Source organism: Chrysochloris asiatica, unplaced genomic scaffold (assembly GCF_000296735.1).
Source record: "Chrysochloris asiatica unplaced genomic scaffold, ChrAsi1.0 scaffold00057, whole genome shotgun sequence".
In the NCBI taxonomy this organism is placed as follows: domain Eukaryota; kingdom Metazoa; phylum Chordata; class Mammalia; order Afrosoricida; family Chrysochloridae; genus Chrysochloris; species Chrysochloris asiatica.
Genome location: NW_006408575.1, coordinates 652972 through 664956, shown reverse-complemented (window position 1 = coordinate 664956; position 11985 = coordinate 652972). Strand labels below are relative to the sequence as shown.

At 37.3% G+C, this 11985-nt stretch overlaps 1 protein-coding gene across 1 annotated transcript in view; it reads left to right on the top strand.

Annotated features, from left to right (window-relative positions):
* HTR4 (5-hydroxytryptamine (serotonin) receptor 4, G protein-coupled) overlaps nt 1–11985 on the top strand; it is a 317427-nt gene that overhangs the window by 215445 nt on the left and 89997 nt on the right. The window contains exon 5 of the mRNA XM_006863851.1: nt 10366–10519. Coding sequence (XP_006863913.1) covers nt 10366–10519 — 154 coding nt within the window. The remainder of the gene's footprint in view (nt 1–10365; nt 10520–11985) is intronic.

Sequence of the window (11985 nt, the reverse complement as noted above, 5' to 3'; positions counted from 1 at the left end):
TATACCTCAGGCTCCAATCCAACCTTTGCCCTGTTTTGCCTTTAAACTCTCTTTCCCTCCCTTCAGCCCTCTCCTTCTCTTTCCCGTGATAAAAAACAGAACAAAAAAGAAACAGATAATAAAAGTTCAGGGTCTCCACTTGGGCTGAATATCTGTGCACATGCATGGCAGAAGAACCCACCAGCGGTGAGGGTAGGGGTGGCCACTCGGCTCAGGGTCTCCCTCTATTCACCAGAATGGAGGTGGGCAAACAGTGAGAGCACCAATTACCAGATACCAAAGAAAAAAAGAAAATCAGAGCAAAGCAAAACTGACAAAGTATATTGTCCACCTTTGTACCGAGGTTCCTGTGGCATTTTTCCGTGGTGTTTCTGCTCCCCTTGTTTCTTCTTGCCGCTTGGTCTCACCCAGGATGTCAGCTTGGGCCTCTGAGCCCAACCTGGCAGATTCAAAAGAACATGTTTTTTTACTTCAGCTCCAAACTCCACAAGCTATAACCCTTCAAACCTTTAAAATATTCCTATCTATGTGGTTCCGAGTTTTGGAGCTCTACCCTGGATCTGCTTTGCCTGGTATTCTGAACTCTGATTCTTGAGACTTGCCAAGTTGCTTACCAATTTTGGGATTTGCCCACCTTCACAAGCTGTGAGTCAGCAACCTGCCATCTGACCTGCTAATATTGGGTTCACCAGGCCTTAAATCAGAAGAAGCCTCCGATCTGACATCTGGCTCATGTACTTGGAACTTGCCAGCCTCTATAATCACATTAGTCATTTCCTTGAGATAAATCTCTTTTTTATACACATATATAAGCTTTGCTAGTTTTACATCTTTTGAGAACTCATCCTAAGACAGAGGGATCTCATGAATTTGAGTTCTCTTCCAATTTTGAGAATAAGTTATTTTTTAATGCCTTTTCTTAAGTGGATTTAAAAGATTTAAAATATATCTCTTGGGTTAAAAGCAGTAAAGAGAAGCATTAGTGACGAAGTTAAAGTTCTAACACTTGAATAAGTCTCCATGGGTGAAATTCCAGCTCCAGCTTTGACTACCTCTCTTGGACCTTTGGTAAATTTCTGACCATCTTTATTTATTTATTTTTGGAGTCCTGGTGCAGCACTATAGAGTAAGCACTGAACTTATAGTCACAGAGTTGGTGGTCCAAACCCATCAGCTGCTCCTTGGAAACCCTATACAGGGTTGCTATGAGTTGGAACTGACTTGAAGGCACTGAATGACAAAAATGGCATGTTTCTTTTTATCTGTGAAACCAGTGCATTTATAGTAGTTCCTATCTGAAAAGTTGTTGTGAGAATTAAATAAGTAAAGTAAAGTGAGAATTAATACAAGTAAAGTCCTTGGTAACTAAGTGACTAACAGCTATTGTTATGAATTTAGCAGTTGCGTTTTGCCTGAGCTACAAAGAACTTGCAAATTTACCTAGCAACCAGGACTCAATGTGTACTGAGGGACAATATATGTGTATTGCAGGACTGCTCAAGATAGTGCTTTTATATTTACTGTGTACTTAACAATATATTTCAAATAAAACAATATAATCCCTATAAGACAAACATCACAGATATAAATCAGAGTATGGGATTTCTGTCTGGTTCTTGATACACAGATAAAGATTAGAATTATTAAGAAAATCCTTATAGTCAGTTAACACTTGAACTAAATTTCTACTAGTCATTTTTATACTAGTCATTTTTTATTCAGTGACGCTTATGTTTTCCTTTTAATTGTAGATTTGTTAGTACAGTCTTCAAGAGGATGTTTATTTTTCTAGATTCTTTGCTGGGAGTTAAAGGTGTTGCCTCAGAGGTACCAAGACTTTTGTTAGAATCTTAAGTCTTCAGAATCTAGAGAGTACATTCATTTGATTTCCACATAAGAACCCTATGTTCTCTATTCCATACTGCTTAAAATAAAAATTTGTTTGCCATAAAGAAGAGGTTTAGAAAGATCGAAGGTAGGTTTCAGTAAAATACGTGTTGTTATTACTGTTAGTTGCTGTGTAGTCACTTCTAACTCACTGCACCCCACATTGCAGAGGTGCAGTGTTGAACCTTTCCCGAAGGCTTTCAAGACTCTGATCTTTTGAAAGCAGATCACCAAGTGTATCTCCCAAGACACCTGTGAATGGGTTTGTTCTACCGACTTTCTCACTAGTGCTTAACTGTTTGCACCACCCATTAGGTAATTTTCTTATTCATCCTTACCTATCTGTCATCACAATTCAACCACTTTGATTAAAATTAAAGTAAAACAAAATTTTGTCTTTTTGTTATTTATTGTTAATTTATTAAGTAGGAGATAAAGAAAATTTCAAAGCATGCACCAACTACCCCAGATCGTGCAAGAGTAGTTTTCTATAATGTTTGTGCCAGGGACCACCTTAGGCTCCTATGGAATGACCTACCCAAACAACTTTATTGTAGGCATTTATTGTATGGGGCACTAGTTGTTTATGTAAAATGTGTAAGAGATTGGTGAATTGTGTACTGCATCCACACTACCAACTGGATATCTAATTTTAAAATGAAACCTGTTACCATGACGTACTCCTCTCTAGCAGCTGCTTCAAATGGCCTGAGATATTGTAAATGAAAGCATAGACCATTTGGACAGCAAAATTTGGAAGATCTTACTGTTCACAGGTGGTTCATCCAGCCATGGATGAATCTGGCAATATTGCTAGCCAAGTTAAACTTAGAAAGAGATGATTTCATAAAAATGTTATGGGCACCAACACTGTTGTTGTTGTTAAATGTTGTCGAGGCAGTTCTGACTCATAGTGAACCTGTATAGAGTTTCCTAGGAGCAGCTGATGGGTCTGAACTGCCGGCTCGCAGTCCAGTGTTGATCCCACAGCTCCACACTAGGAGTATGAAGACATATTATAAAGCTCTCTTCTATCTTTTATCTTCTGAACATAACCCTCTAACTGTCTACTTCCAACTACAGAAGTGTAAAGAATCTTCTCAGGCACAACATACTGCTTCCTCAAGCTTATTTTTCATCCTATAAGATATTGAATTCTGCTTTGTACTTTTGAACTTTTGGATTTCTGTGACATGGAAGTTCCACCCAAAATTTCTGAAATCTGTGCTTTTCTCAGCATCTCAGGATCTTGTTCTAAACCTCAAAAATCATAACTTATACAGCTAAGAAAGGGCAGTATCTATTCTTCATCTGTCCCTCTTTGGGGTGGTAGATGGGGTGAACACTAGATCTTAAGCCATGATCTGGAGGTACTTTTAAATGTAACTGAAATCTTCCTACTTACATTGAAATGTATCTATGATAAACAAGACAGCAATTCAAAGTCATTTGGACTGCTCTGTATAATAAGGGTACTTTGATTGCTAGCGACAGAAAGTGCATTTAGCCAATTTAAGAAAAATGCAAAGCTTTTGGAAAGATATGCAGTGACTTATTTCATTGAAGGCACACCTAAAGAACAAGAATCTGAACAGGCATGACCTAAAGAGCATGACTCCCTAAGTTCCAAGGGACCAAGGGTAATCTCCCCCAACTTTCAGGATGCTGCTGCTGAAAGCAAGGGAATTCCAAAACTGTTCCCATCACTGTACATGACATTCCCAAGAGAGGAATTCTGATTATGTTACTCCTCATCTAGAAAAGGCGGTTTTTCACTTGTTTTTCCTCAAGCATTCTTAACAATGGAGGAGAGATAATACCCCCAGTAGAAGTTATGATACTCTTATCAAGAAAATGGAGGGAGGACGCTAAATGGACAAAACCAAATGTTCTAGACCTTTTAGCAGCAAATGAGAAAGAGATCAAAATTTGGAAAACAAAACCAAAACTTTTTTTTATCAATTTCAAATTAATTCCATGTTAATAAGCCTCTGATGATTGTTAGCATAACCACTCACTGAAATCCATGTAAAATTTATCTTATAAAAGTCAAGAGCATAGAGGGAATTACAGTGTGTTGTGCTTCTCTCCATTACTGAGTAGTCTTTAATTAGATTTTGCTACTGTGTTAGTTTTATAAATAGAGAAAACGAGTCCCCAAGTAAGTCCTGCTCTTTATTCTTTAGTCTCCCATTCTTTGCACTCTGGGTCATATCAGGAGCCCCAACGGGATTATTCAGCCTCAGGAAACTTCCTGGCACAATGTGGTCACTTGTCCCTTGCAACTTTTGTTAGTGTTGTGTGCCAATGAGTCCATTTTGACTCATAGCGACCCTGTATAGGGTTTCCAAGGAGTGACTGGTGGGTTTGAACTGCCAGCCTTGTGGTTAACAGCCCAGTGCCGATCCTATAGCTTCACAGATAGAATTCTCCCTTCCCAGTTCCTGAGGCACCCACTTATACTCCAACACTGGTCTCTTCTCTTTTCACCTTCTTTTCCAACTTGTCCTACTACCACCTCTTCAAAGAATATAGTCATTGTTATATTAATTATGCCTTGAATTAGGAAAAGAAGAGGTGGGAAAAATTAGCAAAGTGAACTGCATATAGCGAGGGGTAGAAGGGGGTGGTTAATCATGAAATAAAATCTGAAATAATAGATTGAGCCTTCCCCTCTGTCTTTTTGTACTCAGTTTTTGCTTCTTCCAAAGACAAAATGCTGATAGACTTGTGTTTTGCACCTTGTCAAATTCCATGGCATGCTGGTCCTGGAGAGGATGGCATCCAAGGTTAGACTAACATCCTGAAGCATTCTAGGGACAATTGCAGGCAAAAGACCCAAAAAGTGGAATAGGAAGAATGCTAATCCATAGGTTGAACTTGAACTCAAAAAAAGTTGAGCAGTGCATCCCAAGAGGGTAATCAAACCTAAATAAATAGGAGTGTCCCTACCAACAAATAAGGAAACAATAAAACAAGAAATACTTGAAATTTTGCATTATAGGCATCAGAGAAAGCAGAGGAAGCATAACCTCAAACACAGCACATCTCCTAGGGTTAGGAAATGATAAGAACAAGAAAGGAATCTGAAACAGAGAAGAGGTTCTCATGACTAATAAATATGCTGGGCAAGTGGACCTGTCAGCCATGCAGGATGAGCTAGATAAAGTTGCAGTGACAAACAGCCCTCACATTTCAGTGTTCATCATGAGTCAACGGAGGACTCTGCTCCATCCATCCTCACTCTAAGTAGCATTTTGGCTGGACTTTTTATAATCCAATTTATTTGTTCTTCTGGTAGTCTTCAGCATGCTTGTCTAACACCACTATTCAAATGCATTGTTTCTTTTCAGGTAGTCTTCGTTGTCCAGCTTTCAGATGCATATGAGATGATTGAAAATACCATGCCTTTGGTCAGATGCACTTAAGTCTTCAAAGTGACATCTTTGCTCTTGAACACTTGATAGAAGTCTTTTGTAGCAGATTTGTCCCATGTATTAAATACATTGCTTGATTTCTTGACTGCTACTTCCATGAGGAAGTAAAATGAAATCTTTGACAATTTCAATCTTTTTTTTTTTTTTTTAACCTTTTTACTAGGAATTGAGTGAAGGTTTACAGAACAGATGATCAGTTTTACATTCAACAAATCATACACCTCACTGAATCTCAATGATTACAGTTCCCTCAGTGTAACATCATTTCTTCCCTGTGGTTCTTATTTCCCAACCTCCTTATTTCTCTTTCTTTCCCAACCCTTCTGAATTTTGACTGTAGTTAAATACTGCCCTTGTGATCTCGAATGATTGACCATTCTATGGTGTACCTACCTCACTAGTGTTGATGCCACCTCTCCACACACCCCCACCCCCATATACCAAAACTTGGCTCTTAGCACTTCCTAACTCCAGATGATGTGCTTTGTGCTTAAGACTCTACTTTGTCATTATTCCTTAATATACAATATTTCATTGTATGCGTGTATCAAAATATGTTTTCCATTCTCCACTTGATCAGTGTTTAGGCTATCTCCATCATTTTGCTATTGTGAGTAGTGCTGTGGCAGTCTGCTTCTCATCAGTAAGCCTGGTTTATTTTATGATTTTGAGTTTTGTTTTCCGTTTTCTCCCCATCTATCTAGGACCTTCTAATGTGAACCCTTTCAGAACAATTAGTAGTTGTAGCTGGGCAATATCTAGCTCTCTAGTCACAGTGTCATGGAAACTAATTGTTTCTAAGCATCTTCAGTTTTCATCACTTTTTCCCCCTCCACACAGGAAGAGACCAATATTTGCATTTTAGACGGTTACTCATGAACTTTTAAGATTCTAACAGCTACTCACCAAATTTGGATATAGAATATTGTCTTTGTGGGCTATGTTAATCCAAATGACCATGTTGTCCCCTGATGATATGGTTTTGAGGCCCGAGAACCAACAAATCATTCCTCAAGGTGTCTGGTAATGTCTTAGAAGGTGCAGCAGAATCAACACTGGACTGTGAACCACAAGGTTTGCAGTTCAAACCCACCAAATACTCCTTGGAAACCCTATGCTGGGTGGCTGTGAGTCGAAACCAGTTCAACCTATAGTTGTTAAGTGCCGTAGATATATGGATGAATAAGTATGGAAGGGAGAGTGGAAGTATGCTTATAAACATATAAAGGTATGACATTAGATATTTTTTACATGGGTGTTTATCTTTGCTACTAACATATCCATGAATGTTGTGGAGCATATTGTTGTTGTTAAGTGCCGTCGAGTTGGTTCCGACTCATAGGCGACCTGTATAGGGTTTCCAAGTAGTGACTGGTGTATTTGAACCACCAACCTTGCAGTTCAAACTGACATTGTGGTCCAATGCATTATTCCATGGTGTCACACCAGGACTCCATATCTATTTGTAGATCTCGCTATTGCAGGATTGTGTAGATAACAGTATTTACCTCCATTACCTTTAACTTTTGTACTCTTCTCTGTGTCTTTCCCTGCCTTTATCATTCTCCTTCTCACCTATTCTTGGAGTAGATTGCCTTCCCTATAACCCAAGTTACATGTCTACTCTCTAGCTAGTGAATTTCTGCCCCTTCGTTCCCACCTCGAGTAATCATCAAAGAATGATTTTTTTAGCATGAGAACCTTTCTTAACTTTTTATCATAGTGGTCTCATAAAATATTTGCCCTTTTGTGATTGGATATTTTCACTCAACATAATGTCCTCCAGGTTCATCCATGTTGTAAGGTGTTTCCCAGATTCAACATTATTAGTTAACACATAATATTTCATTGTGTGTGTGTATCAACATTTGTGTATCCATTCTCCAATTGATTGGCACTTAGGCTGTCTCCATCATTTTGCTATTGTGAATAGTGTTGTGATAAACATTGGCATGCATACATCTATTTGTGTCACGGCTCTGATTTATTGAGGGTATATACCAAGCAGATGAATTGCTGGTTCATGTAGTATTTCTATTTCCAACTCTTTGAAGAAGTGACATACCATTTCCACATTTTAAAGTCTCACCATCAGTGTAGGAGATTCCCAGTCTATCCATACCTTTTGTCAGAATTTGTTGTTTTTTTGAACTTTACTATAAATGCTGGGGAGGAATGATATCTCATAGTTGTTTGGATTTGCATCTCTTAATGATCACAAATATTTCTTCATATGTTTGTTGATCATCTGAATGTCTTCTTTGGTGAAGTGTCTGTTCATGTTGTTTGCCCATTTTTAAATTGCATTGTTTGTCTTTTGTCTTTTTGTCGTTTTCTTGTTGAAGTGTTGAAGTTTTCTATAAACTTTAGAGATTAGTCCTTTGTCTGACATGTCATTGCAATATATATATATATATATATATATATATATATATATATATATATATCCAAGTCTGTGTATTCTCTTTTTACTCTTTTAGTGAAATTTTTTGATGCACACATGTGTCTAAGTTTTGGGAGATCCCAGTCATCCAATTTGTTTTCTGCTATTTGAGTATTTTCAGTTTGTTTAATAGTGTATTTATGCCATATATTAGAGCCCCTAAGTTTGTCTGTGTTTTTTTTATTGATGATCTTTATAATTCTAAGTTTTATAGGTAGGTCTTTGATCTAGCTTGAACTTGTTTATTCATATGGTGTGAGATATGGATCTTGTTTCGTTCTTCTTCAAAGAGATATGCAGTTTTGCCAGTACCAGGGACTATTTATTTACCATTAAATATGTTTTGGCCCTTTTCCACATAACAGCTGATCATTGGTGGATGTATTTACTTCTGGGAATTCAGTTCAGTTCAATTGATCTATGTGTCAAATACTAGTGCAAGGTTGTTTTGACTTCTGTAGCTATGCAGTAGTGTTTGAAACCAGGAAGCGAATGACCTCCTACTTTATTCTTCTTTAGTTATGTTTTGCCTATCCAAGGTCTCTTTCCTTTTGACATACATTTAGTGATTAATTTTCCTATCACTTTAAAGGATCATTTTGGAATCAGGATTGGGATTGTATTCCATCTATAGATTGCTTTGGGAAGTACTGACATTTTCACAATGTTAAGTCTTCCTATCCATGAGCATAGTATATTCTAACGGTTTTGTAGGTCTCATTTTGGTTTCTTGTAGCAGTGTTGGGTAATTTTCTTTGTGTATGTCTTTTTTCCCCTCTGGTTAGATTTATTCCTAAGTATTGCATCTTTTGGGTGGCTATTGCAAATGATATTGATTTCCTGATTTTCTCTTCAGAGCTCTTTTTATTAGTGTAAAGGAATCTGAATGATTTTTGTATGTTGATCTTGTACCCTGACATTTTGCTGAATCTTTCAATGAATTCCAATAATTTTCTCAATGAGTCCTTAAGATTTTCTATGTGTGAGATTATATCATCTGCAAATAGATGCTACATCTTTACCAATGTTGATGCCTTTAAATTCCTTTTCTTGCCTTATAGCTGGCTAAAACTTCCAGCACAATGTTAAATAGGAGTTCTGATAAAGGACATCCTTGCCTGGTTGTATAAATCTCCTGATTGCATGGAGAATACTTAAAGTTTCCTCTGTTGAGAGTAATGTTGACTGATGGTTTTGTATAAATACCCTTACGTACGTTGAGATATTTCTCTTCTAATCCTATTTTATTTAGTGTTTTAACAAGGAATGGGTGATGGATTTTGTCAAATGCCTTTTTTTATATCAGTAGATATGATCATTTGGTTATTTTCCTTTGTTTTATTTATGTGGTGGATTATGTTGAATTATTTTTCTAACATCAAACCATCCTGGCATGTTGTTGTTAGGTGCCATCAAGTTGGTACCAACTCATAGCGACCTTATGTACAGCAGAATGAAACACTGCCCGATCCTGGGCCAACCTCACTATCGTTGCCATGCTTGAGCCCATTGATGCTGCTACTTTGCCGATCCATCTCATTTGTGGTCTTCCTATTTTTCTCTGACCCTCCACCCTACCAGTTGGTCACTGTGTAATATTGTTTTGATATGTTGTTGGATTCTGTCGGCTACAATTTTGTTGAGACTCTTTGTACCTATGTTCATGAGGGATATTGGTCAATATTTTTCTTTTTTAGTGAGTTTTTGCCTGGTTTTGGTGTCAGGGTTATGTTTGCTTCATAAAATTAATTTGGGAGTTTTTATTTATTTATTTATTTATTTATTTATTTATTTATTTATTTATTTATTTATTTATTTTATGTCTTAGAATAGTTTAAATAGAATTGGTGTCAAGTTCTCCTCTGAATATTGTAGAATTCACCAGTAAAAATATCTGGAACTGGACTTCTTTTGTTGAGAGGTTTTGAATTACCTGATCAGTTTCTTCTTTTGTTATAGGTCTGTTTAAGTTTTCTACTTCAATCTGTGATGCCTTAAATCTTTTCTCCATTTAATATGGTGTTGTTTAGGTGGTTGATAAAGAAGAAGAGGACAGATCAAAGAAAAAGTTTTCAGATATGAGATGTTGAGCCAAACTTAGGTTATTTCACATTGGAAACAGAATTACTAAAAGACGGTTGCAAGGTGACTGGATATTGAGACCCAAAGAGCTGGACAAACCTCTGTAAAATGTTGAGATTTGTGTGTGTTATGCACCTATAGATACTGGAAGAAGAGGAACTCTAGGCAGTGATGATTAAATGTACCATAAATAATACACTTGCATTAGCAGAAACTCTTTGTCCAGAATTCATATACTATTACACTATCACTTTTTCCTTTCTTTTCTTGATTCTCTTTCTCTTCCTTTACTGCCCATTTCTACTTCCCCCCATTATTCTTTCCTTTCTTCCTTCCTCATTTTTATTCTTTACTTTTCCCTTCAATCTTGTCTCTCAAAAGTTCCTCTTCTCTATCATTATTATATATCTCCATTGTTTTTCTTCTCTCCTGTTCTCTCTCATCTATTATTGACCCATTCCTATCCCTCCCATTTGTTCTCATCCATGGCACTTACTCTCTCTATTCTCTCTCCAGGTACTATGCCATCTGCTGTCAGCCTTTGGTCTATAGGAACAAGATGACCCCTCTGCGCATCGCACTAATGCTAGGAGGCTGCTGGGTCATCCCAATGTTTATTTCTTTTCTCCCTATAATGCAAGGCTGGAATAACATTGGCATAATTGATTTGGTGAGTATCCACACAATCTCCATTGGTTTACGCTAAGATCACTTCTTTGCTTATGATTTTAAGTAAGCAAGCAACATCAGGTGGGGTCAGTATTTCTAAGAAAGACTGACACTAGCCTGTATGACAACAATATTAACAAAAAGTTAATATTTCCGCATACTTACTATATGCCAAAAGAGCACTCTGAATACTTTCTATTTAACCCTAACAACATGTTTTCACAGATGAAAATAGTCAGGCAGAAAAGGTTAAATAACTTGCTTAATATCAGAAATCTAGAAATAGTCAAACAGGTGACCAAAGCTTGGTGGAAACAAGTGAGATGAGGCTAAAATGTGCCATGCAATTTTTCCTTAACGTCTTTGTTTACTCTTAAACTAAAAGCAACCACTGGGAGACTAAAAACTAGACAGAGATTGTAGTAAACTTGCAATGCTAGGAGTATAGAGGATTTGCTAAGGTAGAGGTACCTGGTGAGCTTCCCTTGTATTTTCATTTAGACACCTGAAAGGCTGTTGTTGCTAGGTGCCCTCGAGTTGATTCCAACTCATAGTGATCCTATGCACAACATAATGAAACACTGCCTGGTCCTGCACCATCCTCACAATCATTGTTAAACTTGAGCCCATTGTGGCTGCCACTGTGTCAATCTATCTCATTGGGGATCTTCCTTTTATTTGCTGACTCTCCACTTTACCAAGCATGATGTCTTTCTCCAGGGACTGGTTCCTCCTGAAAGGTCACAGTCTAGAAAATGGGAAAACTGGAAAGAGACCAGTCCTCAATACCCATTAAATCTACACTCAACTAAATTGAGGTGTATTCTCCAGATTCTAGCTCCCTGACAGAAAACAATGAAGTCCTCTGTGGAGTAGGCTACCACCATTAGAGACTCAGTTTTTTTAAATTATTTAATTAAAATTCACTAGTTATTGTTTGATCAGAAACAAATAGCTAAAAACAAAAACATAAATAGATAACATAAATAGATCCAAAGACAATATAGATCCTGGAGTTATTAAACAAAATCTTTAAAATAATTATGGTTAGTATAATGGAGAATTCCACTAGCGAAGTAAAATCTACAAAAAAGAATCAAACTGAAAATCTAGAAATAATAAATACGATAAATGAAATAAATATAATAGTTGACTTTATTAATAACACATTAGATCCAGCCAAGAAGACTGAAAGTAGGATTCATAGAAAATATTCACATTGAAACATAGAAAGATAAATGGACAGAAAATGTATAAGAGATATATACAAGGGTGACAGGTGGAGACCTGGATGGCCAGCAGTTACGGCGTGACCTGGGGACTCCTGTGCCCAGGGGCAATGACGTGGCCACGGAAGACTGGATCAGAGAATGAAGCATCCAGCTGATATGCAGTGAGGGGAGATGCACAAGAGCACCCATACTTGCAGATAGTACCCACTTGACCTGGCCTCGATGGTTGCATGAT